At 40.4% G+C, this 22021-nt stretch overlaps 2 protein-coding genes across 3 annotated transcripts; both read right to left on the bottom strand.

The window, feature by feature from the left end:
* Window positions 1-1765: 1765 nt before the first annotated feature.
* hdac10 (histone deacetylase 10) lies at window positions 1766-11571 on the bottom strand. 2 transcript variants are annotated; one of them, XM_033634416.2, is made up of 20 exons: window positions 11289-11571; window positions 9299-9433; window positions 9096-9192; window positions 8887-8984; window positions 8365-8469; window positions 8210-8278; window positions 7988-8114; window positions 7354-7419; window positions 7192-7251; window positions 6647-6736; window positions 6073-6179; window positions 5917-5984; window positions 5371-5602; window positions 5179-5266; window positions 4976-5061; window positions 3131-3187; window positions 2964-3045; window positions 2455-2643; window positions 2199-2358; window positions 1766-2102 (listed from the first exon to the last, which is right to left on the bottom strand). In XM_033634416.2, the coding sequence occupies exons 1-20, from the start codon at window positions 11345-11347 to the stop codon at window positions 2074-2076; spliced, it is 2004 nt and encodes a 667-aa protein (XP_033490307.2). In that variant the 5' UTR covers window positions 11348-11571; the 3' UTR covers window positions 1766-2073. The 2 variants fall into 2 exon arrangements, with proteins under 2 accessions (XP_033490307.2, XP_078023869.1); XM_078167743.1 differs by lacking the exons at window positions 9299-9433; window positions 11289-11571 and having other exon boundaries at window positions 9121-9192.
* Window positions 11572-15303: 3732 nt separating this feature from the next.
* On the bottom strand, window positions 15304-17128 carry aplnr2 (apelin receptor 2). The gene has a single exon (XM_033634606.2). It carries the CDS (start codon window positions 17126-17128, stop codon window positions 15716-15718), a length of 1413 nt encoding a protein of 470 aa, XP_033490497.1. The 3' UTR covers window positions 15304-15715.
* Between the last annotated feature and the right edge of the window lie 4893 nt (window positions 17129-22021).

Here is a 22021-nt window from a genome sequence, read left to right as displayed (position 1 = left end):
AGACCAAGAGTCACCTCTGCTTCTGAGGATAAGTTCATCCGAGTCACCAGCCTCAGAAATCGCAAGTTAACAGCAGCTCAGATCAGAGACCAGATGAATGCCACACAGAGTTCTAGCAGCAGACCCATCTCTAGAACAACTGTTAAGAGGAGACTGCGCCAATCAGGCCTTCATGGTCAAATAGCTGCTAGGAAACCACTGCTAAGGAGAGGCAACAAGCAGAAGAGATTTGTTTGGGCCAAGAAACACAAGGAATGGACATTAGACCAGTGGAAATCTGTGCTTTGGTCTGATGAGTCCAAATTTGAGATCTTTGGTTCCAACCGCCGTGTCTTTGTGAGACGCAGAAAAGGTGAACGGATGGATTCCACATGCCTGGTTCCCACTGTGAAGCATGGAGGAGGAGGTGTGATGGTGTGGGGGTGTTTTGCTGGTGACACTGTTGGGGATTTATTCAAAATTGAAGGCACACTGAACCAGCATGGCTACCACAGCATCCTGCAGCGACATGCCATCCCATCCGGTTTGCGTTTAGTTGGACGATCATTTATTTTTCAACAGGACAATGACCCCAAACACACCTCCAGGCTGTGTAAGGGCTATTTGACCAAGAAGGAGAGTGATGGAGTGCTGCGGCAGATGACCTGGCCTCCACAGTCACCGGACCTGAACCCAATCGAGATGGTTTGGGGTGAGCTGGACCGCAGAGTGAAGGCAAAGGGGCCAACAAGTGCTAAACACCTCTGGGAACTCCTTCAAGACTGTTGGAAAACCATTTCAGGTGACTACCTCTTGAAGCTCATGGAGAGAATGCCAAGAGTGTGCAAAGCAGTAATCAGAGCAAAGGGTGGCTATTTTGAAGAAACTAGAATATAAAACATGTTTTCAGTTATTTCACCTTTTTTTGTTAAGTACATAACTCCACATGTGTTCATTCATAGTTTTGATGCCTTCAGTGAGAATCTACAATATAAATAGTCATGAAAATAAAGAAAACGCATTGAATGAGAAGGTGTGTCCAAACTTTTGGCCTGTACTGTATATGCGATCTAAACAGCTTTCTAACGTTAGCTCAAGTGGGTAGTCAACACCCAGTTTTATACATTCAAAGACATACAAAGAGCTTCTATAAAAAATAAACTGCTTGGCAACCAGACCAGGCATCTAATTGAGACAGGCCTTTGAGACTGGGTATTTACTTTAAGTTTTACAGTATATGGGGTATACCAACCTCTTTTCTGGCCATTTACAGTATACCCATCTATCAGCCCCAAACCATTGGAATATACAGGAGAGTAGGCCTGTACCCACTTCCTCCTCTGTAACCTACCAATCTACCTGATAGTACTTTTCACCATAAGTCTGTGCACCTGAATATTAACAGCAATGTACACTTAAAGTGTCAAAAATAAAGTATCCATTGTGCAGAATGGTCACTAATAATTTTAAAACATTATAAACAATGCATTATTAATCTAAGTAGTATTTAAACCCTGTAGTTGGTTGAGGAATTTACTGTTGTTAAAGTAGTTTATTCTTCAACAGTGCAACTGATCATGTTTTGAGTGTGACAGCTAAGTATGAAAAGTCATTAGTAACGTTAGCTATGAAATGAATGTAGTACCTCAAAATTGTACTATTATAATTTAATAAATTACCAACAATAATCATCATAGAATACCAACAAATAAATGAGAATATGTTAACTTTTGACAGCATAGATATGAGATAAATTCACACAGAAATCAGAGTTTGAGTTCATGTATCAATCCATAACACAAACCTGTATTTGCCCAGCATTGACAGACGTTATGGAGGTACAATAATCTTGAAGAAGATCAGGAAATATTAATAACTAAGGTTGAATTGTTAATGTAGGCATCAAAAGCCCTGTAAATTAATTTGAAAATCATTTTGATTCATTATGATCACGCATTTTGAAAAATACTGTTTATTTTAGGACACAGTGTGAATGATAAAGGCGTCATTTGGACAATAAAACCTGGCATAAAAATACAAAACTCTATCATGACGTTTGATTGATGTTCTTTACAAAAAAAAGCAGCATCTGCTTCAGTGCTGATCACCTCCTCCTTCTGGTGCTGTTTTCAGGAGACAAAAGTTCCTATTAATATAGTGCAGGTCATTTTAAACTCTGCGGATGCCACATTTTATCTGTAATGTTTATATGAATTCACCTGTCGTCTGCAGTAGCTTCCAGTCCATCTGCAGTTTGTGTCTCAGTCTCTCCAGCGCCTCCACGTCCTCTGCTAGAGGAGAATGAAGCTGCCCCAGAGAGGGGGCAGCATCACCGAGGAGAGAAGAGGCTGTGGGGCTGACAAATGCCATCTCACCTTCCTGAGATGACAAAATTAGAGCGGCATTTAACACTTGTACTTCCACACTATCAAGGATTGAGATGGCATTTACTGTACTGTCATTAAACCTTCTTACCTGCAGGAGCACCAGTGTGTGTCCTTGTGCAAGGCCCTGCAGCAGGCCTGTTAGTTGTTGCCACACACTGTCACACAGCCCGCTATTTGGCGTCCGAACCAACAGAACCAGACTGGGGTCATACTCATATCCCAGAGGCAGAAGGAGACCCAACACTGCCTGTGTGAACCCCGACACATCACTGCAGCCCTGTGGGATGTGGACAGGCTGTCTTTAAACAAACACACCCTGCACATAAAACACTCATGCACAAATCACCACAGCATTTTTGAATATACTGTTGAACAATATTTACTGAAATACCCAAAAGTACATTGAAGAAACTTTTTTGTGTGTTTAAGTGGCCAAAACCAAAACTACAGATAACTTAACTTAGATATCCTTTGGACCAATATCTTAATATGAGAAGTCATAATACGATCATATAGACAACAAAACAGTGATACTGATATAGCATCTACTACAGTACTACCTGCACACAGAAAATGAAAAGTCCTCTACCAACATACCTTCTTCAGACACACAGGAATGTGATATTTGCATGTCTGTTTCTCTGACTCCTTGCTGCTGAACTGCACCAGGAGTGTTTTCCTAAAGATGGAAAAGATTTCTGTTAGTGTTGTTTAACAAAGTTTTATCACAAAGTCTTATTCAGGGACACACAAAAGATATTCACCCATCCTCTGTGCCGTGACGCGGGACCTCTGCATCTCCAACACACACGATCAGAACCCTGCATAAGGAGAAAAGTGGTATCAGATCAGTCTGATTTAATCATAGTGAGGTCAGTTTGTTCTTTAGACAAAACCTCTGGAAAACTGCATCTACAATGGACATCCCTTCATTTGCCTGCAGCACAAATGAGAGAACCAAACAAATTGACCCCAAAAATCCCACAAACACAAAGCAGCTTTGGATAAAAAGATCAATACCACTCTCATATTTGTCCATCCTTCCATTTATAAATGCTTATACGAAGTCGGGTCATGGGGACAGCAGGCTAGCAAAGTATTCGAGGTGTCCCTCTTCCTAGCAACGCTTTCCAGCTCCTCCTGGGGGACCCTAAGGTGTTCCCAGGCCAGATGAGATATGTAATCCTACCAGTGGGACGTGCACGGAACACCTCTAACAGGAGGCATCCTGATCAGATGCCCAAACCACCTCAACAACTGGCCCAAGGCCCAGCCACCAGCATCTAAAATTACAGCCAGTTGTTAGTTAGCTTAGCTTAGCATAAAGACTGCAAACAGGGGGAAACAGCTAGCCTGGCTCTGTCAGAAGGTAACAACAAAATCAACTTACCAGCATCCCTAAAGCTCTTTGCAGTTGCAAGCTATCTCATTTGTTTAATCCGTTCAAAAAGTATAAATTAACATGTTATACTTCTATAGTGGGGGGTTATGATTATGTGCAGTTTCACAGATGTTTACTTCAGAAATGGGCAGCAATGAGTAAGGCATTGCTCCAGGCAAAGAAATAGTAGTAGTAATAGTTTTTATACAAACTGAACAAAGACACACATGTTAATAAATGAGATTTAGATGTCAGCAGAATCAGAAATACTTGTAAAGAATAGAGGATTATAAGAAGTAAAAATAAGAGTATGAAATAGATGTAAATATAAAGCAATAAAATAAAATAAAAATGAAAATGTGCATTAAAATAAAAATAAAATGTGCATTCTGCTACCATGTTTAACACAAGAACTTAAAATATTAAAAATAATATATATCATCACTGTGCTGAGGCTGTAAGTGTGAAAATTTAACTACAATATATACATCAATAGAATAAAACGAGAATAGAATAAGAGTAAACATAAGAAATATGTACAGTTATGTGCACTGTATGTTGAATAAATATACATTCAAGAGGTGAAAATATTGCACAGTTTAATTATTGCACCCAATAGATAATTATGAATAATAAATGCAGTAGGTTAAAAAGTCCAAACGCCAGTCTATTGACTCAGAGCAGCTGAGAGCTGATGGCAGCCAGCAGGAATGACTTCCTGTGGTGCTCTATGGTGCATCTTGGGGGAATGAGTCTATCACTGGATGTGCTCCTGTGTTTGACCAGCACATCGTGGAGTGGGTGTGAGACATTGTCCAAGATGACACTTATCTTAGATAGCATCCTCCTCTCTGACACTGCCACCAGAAAGTCCAGCTCCACACCCACGATGTTACTGGCATTGCAAATTAGTTTATTGAGTCTGCTGGTGTCTGCTACTCTCAGCCTTGGTGGGCAGATTTACTTTCCCCTGGACAGACCCAGCCTTTCCTCATTTCCAGTCTTTATGCTAAACTTGGCTCACTGCCTCCTGGCTGTACCTTTATACTTACAGTAGCTTACACATATGAGAGCGGTATCAATCTTGTCATCTAACCTTCAGCAAGTAACCAAGTCAGTGTATTTCCCAAAATAAGGTGGATTGTTTCATCACGACATCACTCTTCTATCTCAGTAATATTAAAACATACAGTCACTGTGCATATGGATTAGATCCATGTTGCAGTACCGGTTACTGAGAGCAGCTGCAGCATGCTGGGTAACACACATCATCGCCATGGAGACATCACGGACCAGGGCCAAGCCATTGCGGATCTGAGAACAGTGATTAAATGTAATGACATTAGCTTGCAGCTCTTGTAGGCAGGTCAGCAAAGCAGATCACAACACGGCACTCGAAACGAGCAGACACACATAATATCCAGACTGTACCTTGTTCTTCTGCATCTTCTCTACGAGGGCGATAAGACTGGAGAGGGTTTTAAGAGCATTGCTGTCATCTTCTTTGAGGAAATTCTCCCTTATTGTGGAAAAATAAATATGAAATCATGACTATGAATTAATTCAGCTTCTCCTATGATCGTTTTTTCCTGTGACATGAAATCAGCAGCCGCAGCTCCATACCTGAATTTGCTGACTATGACCGGGTCCTCTGGTGAGCTGAAGTGTTCACATCCATCAGGGCAAGCCACGGCATCAGGAAGGATTAAAGCAGTGTGGACAGGAGGAGCGACGCGTTTTGGAGGCGCTGGCCAGACCTTTTCCTCTGTGTGTTTCTCCTCTTCTCTTGTCTCCACCTTTTCTTCTTCTGCTAATTTCATGCGCTTCGTGCTGATTTCAGAGGCAGGTAGCTCAGCTGGAGACAGATATGAGATAATTTATGAGGCAGTGGGCATGAAAGTCATCTCTGATTTAGGCATGAGGCTCACCTGAATCTCAGACTGAATTAAGTTGCATTGTGGGTAATGTAGGCCCCAGATTTGGATAAGGATGAAGAACACATGGAGTAAAAAAGATGACATCTCTGGTTCTGTTGCGTCGATTTTGATCCTTTTTTATACTTTCCATCAGGAGTCCGACCATTTTAAAAGGAGTGCAATGCTAAATCAGTGGAATGCTATTTTAAAAAATGTCTCAAAAAGCTCCAAAAGAATAAGGTAGATGTTTTACCTGCATGTTTGAGGCAGGACCAGTACTTCCTGTGAGCTGATCGGACACAGTGAAGAGACTCAAGTGTACTGGAAATAGAAAAATAAATTCATTACAGTTATCAAACACACAGCAGATAAGATCTGACACAGGAATCTAAATGTTGTTGAGACCGACCTCGTACAGGGACCATCGAGGTTTGCAGGTCGAGGCGCAGGATCTCCGAGCAACGTCTGCACTGTTTGACACACAGACTGGGGGAGGGAAGTCAGGTTGTATCCACCCTGGAAAACATGTGCACAGTAAAACCTTTTACTACCAAATGTTCCAACGTGATGGGAGCAATGTGTAGAGCTTTAACAAGTGGCTAAAGTAACATAGATATGCACATGTAATATATTTACATATTAATAGATTGACGCTCTGCCATTGTGGTCATTCTTAACGTAGGAATAATCCGACAGCTCAACAGGATTTGGCTTCCCCCTCTCCTACACATTTACAATTCAAACTTAATTGTTGTTAATACTGACAGCCCCATTTGGAGTGACATGATGTAAAGTCCCACATAAAAAGTGGGATAAGGAGATGGTTGTGAACATGTCTTTTTTTCTGTGCTGGTTTATTTGCTTGCTTTATCTCTAACTCTAAAGTGAGAACACATTTGTGATGCTTTTAACCACTTCTTTCTCATCAAAAAAGATTTCACATGTTTGTGTTGATGGTAAGTATGTGTTGTATGTGGCCTGACCTCCAGCACAGCACACAGTTTCCCTCCTGCAAGGTTCATCAGGAGGTGAGTGAGGTGGGCAAAGACGTCTGGACTGGCACACATTTGACCCTGAAAACAAAAGCATAAAGACCCTCTAAAGTCAGTTTACAAGATCATGTCCTAATGATGGCAAACAGACATGACTGGGGAGGCTAACATATGTGCAAGGGATGCACATGCATATGCTACATAGTCAACTTTGTTAGGCACACTTGAACAATCTAATGCAATCCAACAGAACTGTTCTGCCATAAAGTCTATTTTCATGATGATACTTATGATGTTAATGTAACTATATGTTTGGCACTGAGGTCGAAGTTGAGAACCACACCACCTATAACTATGACGTCAATAGTAAACATATAATTTTTATTTATATGTTTCCAACAATGGCACAGCTGTTGGATTGAATTTCAATAGATTTTACAGGTGTACCTAATAAAATGGCCTCAAAAATAAACAACAATCTACAGCTAAACTGCAAACACAGTTCAGTCTTTGGTGTGATAACTTTAATTCGTTACCTCTGGGTCACCAATGGCTGAGTCAAAGCCTGCACACACCAGGACCAGGTCTGGGCTAAACTGACAAAGAATCACATAATTAATCACATATTCAGATAAATGATCTCCAACACATCTACAACACAACCTGTTAGCAAAATGTGAGTTTCCAAAATGGCTCACCTCATATGCGACTGGCAGAAGGACGTGACAGAAGACTGAAAGATAATCACCGTTCTTCATTCCCACCTGAAATATCAGATTCAGACCGCATTGATAAAAAAAGTGTATATACATACGAATGAGTGCCCACAACCATTGAGCAAATGGATTCTTGGAATATTTCACATAATGAGCACAAAAAACAAGCATTTTCTGGTTTCAGCTTCAAAAATCTGTAAAGTTACATGTTTTCCAATTGTTCAGACTGCGTATATTTTACCTGATGGTCAGACTAAGAAAGCAATTTAAAAAATACCACTGTGTTCACTGTTAACTGATGCAGGGACATTATAATAATTAGATAATTTTTAATATGTTAAATGATTCTTTGATTAATCAATAAAGGTAGAGAATAATGAACATAGGTTGCAGCTTTGATTATTATTTTTTAAAATGATCACTTTGGCATGTTTTCCTTTAATTTTTAAAATAAAAAGACTATTTACATTATTATCAAAGCAGAATTGTAACTCCCTTTCACCTCAGTCAATACAGAAATAGAATCTAAAATAAAACCAGTAACATTTTCACAAAGACAGCCTCACAAATTAAAAAGGTATTCCTAATAACTCCAAGTGTTCCTGTCGTTACTTACTTTGTTCCACGGTACATTTACATTGAATCCTGCGCCTTTCTCTTTGCCAACACTGTCGTAGTCTGATTCTCTGAGATTGGGCCAGAATTTCTGATGTTCGTAGCGGTGCCATGAGAAGTAGAGCACACTGAGGGGAAAAAAAATATAGTAGGCAGTGTGTGTTACGACTGAAGACAACAACGACTTAAACGATTCAGGATCCTTCAGTTAGATAAGACTGACCTTGGATCATCTTCAAAACAGTACTGCACCCCTTGACCATGATGTATATCCCAGTCCACTATCAGCACCCTGGAAATACATAAAGACGATAATAAAACTGGCAGAAACAATACAGCAGGTCTTGCAAGAACTAACAAAAAAATATATAAAGTCACCTTTTAACTCCATATTTCTGTTTGGCATATCGAGCAGCTACGGCCACATTATTGAAGACACAGAATCCATTGGCAGCGCTGCGCATACTGTGGTGTCCTGGTGGTCTATCAACAATCACAGGGGAGTTTTACTGATTTCCTTGCAGCTTACAGAAAAATACTTAGTATTCAGTGTATAATTATATAAATTCAAAACATATTAACCTTTGTATCACATAAAACAAAGAAAAACAACAAAGTCTCACACTGGAGAAGTTGAAACCAGAGAATAATGTGACATTTATTGCTTTAAAAAATGACTAAAACAATTAATCAATGATCAATATAGTTGCAGAATAATTTCCTGTTGATCAGCTAATCAATTAATCGACTGATCACTGCAGTCCTAAAATGGATTATATCTTACAGTGCTAAAGCAGAACACATTCAAAAGCAATCTTCCTCACAAAAGAGAAACTCGTACACACTCACTGTAACATCACAGTACGTATTGGGCCTGCTGTGTCTAACAGGTTATCTCACCTGACAAGGGCCATGCCGTTCCTCACCTTCCCCGTCATAACACTGTCCACTAGTTGCAGTGCGGCGCCTGCAGCCAGCTTGGCACAGTGATAAATGTTCTGGTAAATGAGAAAGAGGAACAGTTAACCAGGAATGAAGCTGAACTATCAATGCTGATAAATGACAACAGCTGCAACTCAGCTCATCAGAATACTAAGCACAGGACTAACTGGGTGGAAGTAGACGTCACCGTACTGCAGGGTGAACTCCTTTAGGTCCTCCAGAGTCATACAGGGGGTCTTCTTCACCGCCTCCAAGTACTCCTCACTGTTGAGAGCAACAAAGTGCATGTAGGTGTTTTTTCCAGCCTCACACAGAGGTAAAAGACATTAACTGAACCAGGTGGTGGCTTTTTGTCAACATCAGGACTGACCTGTGAACCAGCAGGATGTCTTCATCCGTCGCCTCACGGACAGGCACGGAGACACAGCGATCAGCAAGACCGGTCTTTATCAAAGCTTCATGACTCACTGTCAGACGGTCCGGTACCTCGACTTTACATGCTGGGCTGGAGGGAAAAAAAAAAGATTAGAATGATGCTCCATAAAGTTGAATTTTAGTTCAAGATTAGTGGATGTGTATCTTAATTCAGCACAACTGAATTTGTGTTTGATCATTTGAAATTCATGGGTTTATTTTCATTGGTAGTTCAGTAATTTCACTTTTGCATTTTGCTTACAAAGAACCTAAAAAAAACACATAGTGGTGAAAAGTAAGTCAAAAAGCAGTGGTGAACAAGTGTCACACACTCTGACTCCATAAGCATTTCTCTTTTATTCATTTAAATGACAAGTCGGCACTCAGGCTTTCTTTAAGACCAGCAGGATTGTTGATTTTGAAAAAGGCCAGAGGGCTGAAATGTCACCTAAAGAAAAGAGAGCTGCATATGGAGCCATACTGCCCTCTACTTTCAAATTTATCAGTGTTAGGCACTTTGCCACAACCCCTGGTGTGTGTTACTTTTTTATATGTCAACAAGCAGTGGACCTTCCCCTAAAAAGATACAAATAGCAGGACTTGATAAGGATAAATTTGTGTTTAAAAAATATAAGAACGATGTAATGAAATATAAGAGACACAACAAAAGAAAAGCTGCAATGCAGTACCTGACAATTATCTTATTGAAAAGAGAAGAAAATGACAAAACTGACTAATTGGACAACATCTAAATTAATTTGACACCATTAATGCAATATAATGACTATTTTTTCCCCAAAAATCACTTTTAATTGAACTGATAAACAAATGAAAGAAGTGCAAATACACATACACACTGAGTACATAACATTCAAAGCTCTAATAGTTGCTATTGACCAAATTCAACAGTGATCTAATGGTTTAAGTTTAGTTGGTTTTGTTTGTTTGTTTGTGTTTTTTGGTTTTAGTTTAGGTTATTTAAGAAGGAACACTGCAAATTAATAAATACACATTGTATTAAAATGCCAGAATTAGCCAAAAGGCTATTTCTCATCTGTAGTCCTTTGACCAAGATGTTACACAAGGCTACCTAAAATACAGCAAAGCACAAAATCATAATATAAAATAAAAAAATGTTAAAATAATAAAAAAAAAGTTCCAATAATATATAAAAGTATGCCAAAAATTATATGTAGTTGTAAGAAGAGCATAAACCTATCTCTTCAAAACGGTTATAGTATCCACAGACTTGCACTGTTCATTTTGAACTACATTAACTCAGCAGTAGGAGCTAGCTTGGAGCTAACCAGTAAAGTGTAAATAAAAAGTGCTTAAACAGTGGGCAAAATAACTGGACTATTTGAGAAAAACACTGTCGTAATAAAAAAGACTCAGCGAGCGAATGCGAAAACTTTACGCTTTTAATTTGTGGGTTAACTGACTAAGTATCTTGAGACCACAGACACACCAGCCGTTTGCTTGGGGGTGCCAACGCTACGGGTGCTCCTCGCTAACCGACCGGGCTGGTACAACAAACCGGAACTTCAGTTCCTACCATTATTTTATGGCACTGATGACTATTCTGAAGTAGGCTAACGTTAACGATTTACTAACTAGTGCTGTAAATTTAACAGATAATTAACCACGTATGTCCTTAAGACATGAAATATACAAGGTTAGCTGAGGCAACGTTAACGGTCACTTTATTGTTACGTTAGTTGTAATTACCAACATACGTTATCAAGTAATGAACATAACGTTAATTTAGGAATGAAAATAAGTGACATTTATGCTAACGTTAGCTTTAAGAGCTAACAGTCGTGGTAACTTGAATTACAATCACAATAAATGAAGCGTAATTCATTCAGGCTCAGCGTTACTTGATTAAATCGCTATATGTGCGGTAACGTCACCAAAGTGTATCGGTACACTGGTCATGTACTTACTCGACCCAGAGGAGTTTGTATTTGGTCATCTCCTCATCATAAATCAAAGCTGTCCCCATCTTCAGTAATCCTCAGACCAGATCTTGGACTGCAACACATATAGCAACGTTTCTGCAGGGCAACGGTTTCTTCCTGTAAGTTAGCGAAATGTTTCTAATACAAACCGTGCACGGAGTAAATGTGCAACGAGTCAGTGAGTGAGCTTTGACTTTCACCGACAAGTGCACACCATAAACAGATAACAAGAGAAGTCCTTCCTTCTGTATTAACCATGTAAACTACTGAGCATCGGGAGCATAGACACACATACAACGTTACATAGACGCCGCATTGACTGTGGAGGGGCGTGCCTTAAGCGCCGCCATCTTGGTACAGGGCTAGCCGAGGCGGGAGGTAAAAGGTACTCCTTAATCTCAAAGTAGAATTATTCACTGAATTTTCGACTGATTTCCAAACGGTTTGATTTGTTAAAAACGTCACACATGTAGCTATGACACAGCCTGCTTGGATATTTTAAAAATGCCGGTTTTACTACCCAAATACAAATTCTGTTTAGTGTTTTCAGCAGACAATCTTCTGACATAACTGAAAAAGATGCCGGACTTTTGTGCCGCTTATGGATGTTCCAATGAGCGGAGCATAGAAACCAGATCCCGTGGAATCACTTTTCACAGGTAAGGTGTACGTAAGGGATAAAACGTAATAATACGTATTACACAGCTGTTACCAGTTAAATAACTAATTTGAGACACAATTCAAATTAGTTATTTCCAGTTAGAAGATAAATGATAGACTAGTAACGTTACATACCCATTGAGTGCACAGTTGCCCACGTACAGTTTCACATGTTGTGTGTTTGGAATACAGGTCATAGGAAATTGCAGATTAAATAGTCAACTGAACCCGTTGTGAAGAGCAATGTAGGCTATTCAGAGTTTTTGAAAAACGTGGGACAGACAGAATGACTGACAGTTTCCGTGATTATGTACAGCATACCATGCAGTCATACCAAAAATTAGAACCCCCCCCCCCCCCCCCCAAAACATTGGTCCACAGGGGGAGCCACAGCAATCGGTTGCATTCTAGCCATTTTTAAGTATTTTTCTGTTGTTATAGCGCCATCCAGTTGCTAATTAGAGTTAAATTTCTCCAGTCACCTTGAGGCGTCCTGTTCTACATATCTACCAAGTTTAGTAAAAATCGATATGGCGGTTAGGCCTAGATAAGAAATTAGCTCTCTAGCGCCCCCATTTTGTTTGCTCGGGTCAATAATGGAGGGGTCCCCTCAGATTATGTGTGGTCATATGCCTACAAAGTTGCGCAGTGATCAGTGAAACCCTTGAGATGTTATACACCTTTACGTGATGAGCCACGCCCTCCGCAATATTCATTGCCTTATAGAAGCTCAGTTTTAGTAAGTTTTCCAACTTTTGCCAAGAGGGAACTTTAGATATTGGTCCCTAGATTATGTTCACCGAGTTTCATGCAGATCGCTCAAACTTCCTTGGAAGAGATTGATTTTAAGTGTTTTTCAAAAAATTCAAAATGGTGGAAAATCTATATAACTGGAAGTTATGGGTTCTTGAGGCAAATTTGTTCCTCATGAGGAGAGGCATCTCTGTGCAAAGTTTCATGTCTCTATGACATACGGGGCATGAGATATGCCCATTCAAAGTTTACAATTTCAATCGGTTGCTATAGCGCCCCCTTTGGCCAATTGATGTAATATTGCTTCATTTGCATCCTCCCATGACCCTCTACCACTGTGCCAAATTTCACATGGATTGACCAAGTCAGTGAGGAGAAAAACGTGGAACAGACACACACAGACAGAGTTTTCGTCATTATATAGTAAGATATTGGATGTATTTAATAGGTATATGTATTATGTACTTAACCTTAATGTGAAGGATGACAATTCTTTTTTTGTTGTAGACAATTCTTTACAGCTCTGGCTACTTTACTCACATTTTTAAGGTTTCCCAAAGACAGTAGTCTAAAGAGAGAATGGGAACTAGCAGTGAGACGAAAAGGTTTTGTGGCAACTGGGAGGTCCATGCTCTGCAGTGAGCACTTTAAGGCAGATGATTTTGACAGGACAGGGCAGACTGTCCGGCTTAGACATGGAGTTAAACCATCTGTCTTTAACTTCCCATCTCGTCCAAAAAAGGTATGTGTGCCATTTGGCTAAAGAATTCATTCATTCATTCATGTCTATGAGTCATATGTCTGTGTGAGCATTTGATAACAACTTAATGCCACACTTTTCTTTTTCTGTCTGCATGTTTAGGAATAAAATACAGTACACTTTCTGATGCTTAAAACTTTTTTTTTATTATGATTCTTACATTTTAGAAAGTACCACCAAGGACCACAGAAGCTTCGAGGAAAGCTGAAGAGAGCCTGCCAGTGGACTTGCCTCAGCATTTCCATGAAGCTGAACCTCAGTCTAATGTTGTAAGTATTTGATTGTAATATTTCTCACACTCAAATACACATGAGCATACATTAAAACATACTGTAGTTGTTGAATATGTGTCCCTGACACTAAGATGCTCATACCCCAGGGGGGGATGAGATTGATAATGTGGGCCAGCTACATCTGTGAGTGATGAGTTCGAAACATCACTCAATATTTTGATCCCTCTTTCCACTAGGACCACAGTTATGCTTTGCCTGCTTCTCCCACTGCTCTAAAGGCCAGACTTAGTGAAGCTCTGGCTAGAGTGGAGAGTCTGGAGCGCGAGAAGAGGAACAGCATGATCCGGGAGCGAAGGGCGAAGAAAAATGTGGATGCTCTTCTTGAGGATTTGAGGGAGAAGAACTTCATAAATGAAGAGCTGAAAGACAGACTGGAATTCTATTCGGGTAAAATGGAAATACTAATTTGAATATTTTATATATAGGTAGCCTACTTAATGTTTACACTCTGTGTAGACTCCTCCTTCCTTATTATTTAAAGGGGTTTTACTAATTAGTTTGTGTTAACTTAATTTCAGATCTTTGGGTAGACCTCTTGGCCAAAAAGGGCCATGAGTATACCAGAGAGCAGAGGGAATTTGCCCTCACGCTACACTTTCATGGTCCAAAGGCATATAGTTACCTGAGAGAGTCTCAACATCTTCCTCTCCCACATCCCCATACATTGCAACGGTATTCTTCATGTTGCCTAATTGTTAAATACATTAACCACTTTAGTCCTACATACTCTGTTTTGTGACAAACAGTGAAAATTACCGATCTAAAAGCTCACATCAAATCATCACATCACATAGCGCAGTCTGATACATTTTGAGCTTTCAGATATGCTATTTTCTCTCTATAAGGGTTAAAGTGGTTAAATTACTACTTTTTATTTTTAAAAAGGTGGCTGACTTCGGTCACTGCTAAGCCTGGCCTAAATAAGATGATGCTGGACATGCTGGGAAGAAGATGCGAGGAAGACCATGCCATGGCCATAAAAAAAACATGTGCAATGCAATCCCCAAACTCAAACAATGTCAGGGCTTGTGGATATGGGGGATGGATTTAATGAGACAGATGTTGCCTCTTAGGCTCTCGTGTTTATATTTATGCTTATATTTATGTTTATATGTCTATGATCAGGAGCACGAGTCAAGTCAAAGAAATCTTCTATTGGTTTTATGCAGGTTGTCAAACTATTTAATGGTGCATTAGCGCCACCCTCTGGATGGGGTTTGGTACTTACGTCTGCAGAAACCTGTAGTTGATAGAAATTAAATTAATCGCTACGAGCAGCTGACACAAGATTTTGATCTACGTTTTTATATACAGAGCAACCAGTCATCTCTCTCTTTTTCCTGTTTTTTTTTTGTTTACTGTTTGAATGACAATTAAAATAGGTACTGAATGTAAATAGCTTAGCAAATATAACCAAGAATGACTGGATTTGTGACTCTTAATTTCAACCGGAGTTCTCACATACGAACATTTATATGTGCACTGTAATTTGTTTAATAACTGAAAGACAACTGTGAGTTTACATGATCCTTATTTTAATAAAAAAACAACAACAGTGCAAGACAAGTCAATAAACAACTCGGAGAATATGACTCCGTACAAAATATAGAAACAGATCAGATGACATGAGAACATTTGGTCTGGCATCGTCTCTGAGCGCAACAGTGTTTTAGGAGATGGTGGCATCTTTCCTGTGGGAAATGTGCAGATTGGAAGAAGAGAATTACATACATGAACTCATGAATGTTTTTTTGATGAGGATGTTTATTTTGAAAATATTGACCTCTGACACAGTTTCTCCCAGAGTCTGAATTTAGGCCACCTCACTCAGGTTTGTGTCACTTCCCTTCAACAAAATGCTGCTTTATTGTGGGCAAACTTGATCTCCTTGTTCCTCGCTGTGAAATTACATATGGTTTTCTTATTTCAAGCAGTTATCTGAACAATCATCCCCTCTCCTCTCCTTCTCCCTCTGTCCTATCTGCTGTTTCCTCTTGTGTTCCTGTGGGAAAAGCTGAACTCCTTTCCTCTTTCTCTTCCTGTCCTTCATCTTTCTTCCCCTCCCTTCCCTCTCCTCCTCTTCTACAGGTCGTGCACAACACCAGAAGAGCTCCTCTGCATCTCTTCCTGAATGAGGGGTCGCAGGCAGCGTACAGGAGAGGGTTGAGGCAGGAGTTGAGATAAGCTAAACAGGTGACGTACGGCTGAGCAGCCAGTAAAATCTGATCCAAAGAGCAGGAGTAAGGGACAAAACCAAACTCCAGCAGAAAGGAAACAGTCTTATTAACATGCAGAGGCAGCCAGCACAGGAAGAAGGCCATCACTAAGGTGACGATGACCCTTAGGAGTCTTCGCTGGCGCCTGCGGTCAGGACGAGGGCCCCGTCCAAAATGTCTGCTGAGGAGCTGGGCCAGTGAGCAGTAGCAGACCAAGAGGATGACAAGAGGAAGCAGGAAGCCAATAAGAGTTGATTTAAGACTCAAGGCGGCCGCCCACCACATCTCTGCCCTCTCTCGATCCATCTCCTCCAGCTCTGCGCCAATCAGCATGGAGTAATCCATCTGGCAGGACAGGAAGACTGATCCAGAGTCAGTGGTCGGATGAATTGTCTCCAGCTCCCAGTCATAATCAGATTCAGGGTCCACCTCTCTAACAGAGCGCAGCAGCAGACCAGGAAGTGCCAGCACACCTGCCAGCACCCACACCCCTCCGAGTACCCACAAAGCCCTGCTGGGGCACCTCTGAGGAGTGTGGTGGCTGGAGTGCCGACGCCCAGTCAGAACCCAGTACCGCTCCACACTGAGCATGCTCAGGCTGAAGACGCTGGCGTACATGTTGAGTGCAGTGAGGAAGCTGCTGATCTGGCACAGCGGTTGCCCAAAAGGCCAGTGGTAGCCCATCGCTGTGTAGACGGCCCACAGAGGGAGAGTCACAAGGAAGCAGAGGTCAGCTAACGCTAAGCTGGCTATGAGAGAGTCTGTCAGTGAACGTGAGGGACGCGGGATGGTGGGAGGGTAAGAGGAGGAGGTGGAGGAGTGAGAGGAGGCTCTTTGTCCTGAGGAGGAGCCACAGGTTTCTGTCTTCTTCTGTGGAAACGACCCGTGGTGAAATCTCCCAGCGCAACACAGCTGTCCTCCAGTCCTCATTGCTCTCCTGTCACCTCGGTCCAGGTAGGCCCACAGCACCAAGCTGTTGCCGAGGCAACCAACCAGGAAAGCCAGGAGGTAGACTGATGGGATGATGGAGAAGGAGGGAGACCAGTCGCTGTAGTCGCAGTGGAAGAGGGGAGGGGGAGACGGAGAGGAGGGGGTGAGGAAGTCTGCATCTGACATCTGTGCGTCCATCTCCTTGGTTTTCATATAAAATCATGTGCCATTAAAATCATTGGAGGTCCCAGTGTAGTTTTGTCAGAACAATGTCTAGAAACAATAAGTCCAAACTCCTCCTGGTGCAGGTGTTTCTGGGCCCAGATTCCAACAGTGTTTCCAGTGTCCTTATCACCTCCACTTCTTTCTTCGTCTACTGACTCCAATGATCTGGAAATAAAACATAAAGAGATTCTCAAACTTCTGCAGCAGGCACAAATACTGTTAACACCATACATGCACAGCTTGTAACAACAAGGCAAAGATTAGCTTTAGACTTCTTACTTTAGGAGGCCAGGAATTTTGAACTAATCCTCCCAAGAATGCTGTAAACAGACTTTATTTAACACACAAACAACTTAATGTCACCAGTATTTGTAACATGTATGTTTTTGTCCATGTTCATATTGTATAGGTCCCATGTGGACAGGTGTTGTTGAAAAGGACATTCTACACTTCTTCTTCCCTCTTACTGTGAGGTGACAAAGCTAACCACTACAGCACCATGCCATCCAGTTTTTCCATGCACCGGCCAGTTTCAGATGTTGGCCTATTTTGCTTCTATAACGTGTCTTCTTTCAGACTAGTGGACAGAAAACACAAAAATTTTAGTTCATTTTTCTGTGGTAATTCATGCAAAAAGTACATACTTAAAAAGATAATGCCTCATTTGGGTATTTAAATGTAAAATTTCAGAAAACTTTTAATACAAAAAAATGACTTTTTTAATGTGAGTAATCCACTGGGGAAGTTTATGGTGATATTCATTCCAAATTTTATCCTATTCACTCATAGTGTCATATTTGGTCTCAAAATGTATGGAGCTTCACAATACAGGTTGTTTTCTCATAATATATTTTTCTTCTCCACTTCAGTAGCTCTTAAACTTTGCAGTTTTATTCCTGTCTATATTCTAAATGTTTTCACAGTGTGATTTATTCATAAATCATTCATAGCCTGATTTTATCTCTAAAAACATGGTGATTTTTTTTTTTTTAAGGCTGTTGAGAGTATTTTCTAAATTTAAAGTGATAAAAAGTGATATTCAAAATTCCTTCTGTAAAAGCCTTTTACTCTATGGGTCAACAAAATGAAACAATATTGAACATGGCTTTATACAATGTTTAGATTTCTGTGATTTGTGTAATTTACATTTAATTAACACATTTGCATATGCTAACATAGAATTTCAGACATCATACAATAAAAAAAAAAAGTTTTAATGTGAGTAATCCATTAGAGAAGTTTCTCTATTGGTTAAAAGTTTTACCCTGTTCACCTGCAGTGTCTCCCCTTAAATTCATTCAGTGAATCTGGATCACATTATTCTATCAAACTGTATGTTTTGCAATTAAACGTTGCATCGTAGCTACCCTACAGCAAGGCCTGGTCTTTAGAGAAATCAATATGAAGTTCACAACAGACACTTACCTCAGGCTACTTCTTCAGTTTGGATGAAATCCTTTCTGAGATGCTATGATGATGATGATCCTTGTGAAGCAAAATTCTGTCTTCTCTCATCTCACTTTCTCTCTGTAACTTCTCTCTTTATCTCTACATCTGTACTGAGCCGGCTGTGGAAAGTGTGTCTCCCTCTAAAGTCTGAATATATATGTCCTCTACACACACCCAGAACCCTCCTTTCTCTTGTTGTGGGACCAGACCACCCCAGCAGACAGTTACGAGACCTGCAAACACCCCCCTGCAACACAAACACACACACCTCCCGGGAGACACAATAACACCACCCATCCTCTCCCCCGCAAACACACAAACCCGAGACACACAAACAGATACACAAACAGATCCCCCACAATCCTCTGGGCTGCTCATATTCTCTATGCACATACAGATCACAAATGTGTGCAAACACTAACACGCTCTTTTGTTGTGTCTCACATGTTCAAACACACACAGTGTATACAGTGGTCAAATGTAACAACCCACACAGAGCACAAACAACCAGCAGCCCCCAAACTCATTGTCAGACCGCATCATCAGAACAGAGGGGTCAATGTATGTGAGGGAGCCTTCATAAATACATTCAAAAGGACCTTTAAACCTTTATTCTGTATAGAACTGCTGTACTGTAAATAAGAAAAATACAGACACTCATAGCTGTGTTATCTCTGCTTGTGAGGAGGCTGCCGGCTCACAGTGAAGACATCTATTAATGACAATCAGACCATTGACTTCAGTACTGTACTTAAGTACAATTTTGAGGTACTTTACTTGTGTATTTCCATTTATGCTTCTTTATACTTCCACTCCACTACATTTTAAAGGGAGATTATTGAACTTTATATGTCATAACCTTTGTGTCATTGGTCATAGTTAAAGCTCTAGCAGCAATATTCTATTAGAGCTTTACTCATTTTGGAGTTATTTCTTATTACTCTAACCTGCAGATGTATTCATTAATATATGTGATGCTGGGGCAATTTGCAAATACAGGCAAAGGTATTATGGCTAGTAGGGCGCCCATTAAAGTATGGACATCTTATCAGAGTAACTGTTTTGACATGTGGACAGTGAGTGGACTATAAACTTACTAGCTTGTTGATGAGTAGACGTCTTATTAAAGTCCCCATGTTATGCTAAATTTCAGGTTCATACTTGTATTTGGGTTTCTACTAGAACATGTTTACATACTTGAACGTTAAAACACAACACATTCCAATTCCGACCTCATCACTTATCATTGCTTGGTCGTGGACTTGGTCATACACTAGCTGTGTATGGAGACCCCACTGATGTCTGGTTAACTGTCTCGCAACAGTCTTGTCCCCATCAGCGGCTCCTTACATGTCAACTGTGACAAGTCTCTCTCTTTAAAAATTTTAAAGCAGAAAAAGTGTTTTGCATTGATCTTACATCCATATGCAAATCCAGATTTGAATTTGAAAATTTGATGTTGTTAGTAAAGTCTCTAGACATTGGAGTCTTTTCATTTCCGAAAAAAACGTTGGTCTTTTACAGCGTTACGTTCATATAATAGTATATTTTTGAGAGCAATGGTGGAAATTCAAACCAGAGACACTGAAGTTTTATCCCACAAGCCCCAATGAGATAATGTTATGTTACTACATATAATAAATAACAGTATTTCTATAAAAACTTAATCTCAGTTCTTAAAATGAGCTACATCTGCAAGGCAAAATAATAAGAGCAGTTTCAGATTTTATTTTTGTAATTTTAAAGCTATTTCAAGCTGTTATATCTAATCTTATTTATTGGATGGATGGATGGATGGATACTGTAGGTCAGCCTGGGGTTACAGTGTAATCAGTGAAAATTTTCCAGTGGTAAACAGGAAGTGTTTGTTTCCCCAGGGGCAGGGGTCATGCTGTCATCAACTTGTTGTCATGGAAACAGATGTTTCAAAAACATTCCAGTCTTTTCTCTCACAGAAACGTGGCGGTGAACACACACACACAAAGCTTTACTCACCGGGAAGCAAAGAAAGGCAGAATAAATACAACTGTTTCATTGAGAAGAAAACTGTAGGCTGAACATCACAGCGGGAAACAATGGAAGAGGGAGTCACTGCAGTGTGGCACAACAGGGTTTGACTACAGAGCTGTACGACAGGACAGACTTTGAAATACCATGTAAAGATAAATCTCATTGATCCCCCGTTTATTCCTCCAGCTCCACCATGAAGTTGATATGTTTGGATTTTGAGTGAAATGTCCCAACAACTATTTCCATAATTGCCATGAAAGTGCTTGTGCCAGTCTGCCTGCTCACCTGAAATCACTAATCAGCCCCAGCAGTGCAAATACACCGGCTCTGCAATCCAGTCTACCTTGCGGTACTAGCTATGGCCTGTTTGTTGCTTATTGTTTTTTTCCTCTTGGATTTTTTTGCCTAAACCTTGTTTCTCTCACACTCAATGGTCACCCATTTATCTGCTCAGCCTGCCTGCCCTGTTTCCCCAGTGCCCTGGATCAACCCAAGACACCCCTTCTTGCTTTATTGGAAAAAAATCAACTATAAACTGAACAGCTGTCTGAGTCATGCTTTTGGGTCATGTTCTCTCTATACTATACAACAGTACAGGACATAAACAGGATTAAAATGCCCTTTCTTCCAGACCCCAGTGTGAACATACAAATGCATGAACAAGAGAATAGAAAGAACTACAAAAAGTAAATACTAAATTTAAGTAATACAATTACAGTTAAAGACAGCACACATTAAAAAACACACAAGCAGCATCAAGTATAAAATGTAGTGAATGATTACAGTGCAAAAAGAATAAAGCGTGCAAATGTAATGCAAAACAGCTTAGTAGATGTGGAGGAATGTAAAAATATGCAAGAGGTTGGTCGCAGTAACAGTCTGAGTTATTTGGAGTTGGAGAGAGGGAGGAGTTCAGCATCCTGACAGCCTGCTGTATGAAGCTGCGTCACAGTCCCAGCTGGAGCCAGCTGCCAGAAGGCAGGAGACTGAAGAAGGTGTGTAAGGCCGGGAGCCAGGTCCAGCTTCATGATGTTTTCTGCTACATTTATTTCATTACTATTTCCTGTTAGCCTTTACCTTGGGCCATCACAAGTTGATAACGAGCACCCCCAACTTAGGGCTGTTTGATCTCAGGGGGCCCAAAACCCTTTTTCTGGGACAAGTTGCTGGGGAAATGATGTAAATGCAAATATTAGGGCACTGCAATGGCATTAATAGTCATACAAGTATGAAATTTGGCAAAGAGTATCCTGACAATAATTTATTAACTAAAAGACAGTTTATTTCTATTGTGATATGTTTAGCTAACCTTTCTTCTACACCTATGAAGAGTCTGTGGCACAGATGAGAAGCTGTAACCTCTGAGTTCATCTGACATCCATGCAATGAGGCTTGAATGAAAGATCTGAAATATTAAACATA

This window comes from Epinephelus lanceolatus, chromosome 5 (assembly GCF_041903045.1).
Source record: "Epinephelus lanceolatus isolate andai-2023 chromosome 5, ASM4190304v1, whole genome shotgun sequence".
Taxonomy (NCBI): domain Eukaryota; kingdom Metazoa; phylum Chordata; class Actinopteri; order Perciformes; family Serranidae; genus Epinephelus; species Epinephelus lanceolatus.
This window is presented reverse-complemented; position numbering and strand designations above follow the sequence as displayed.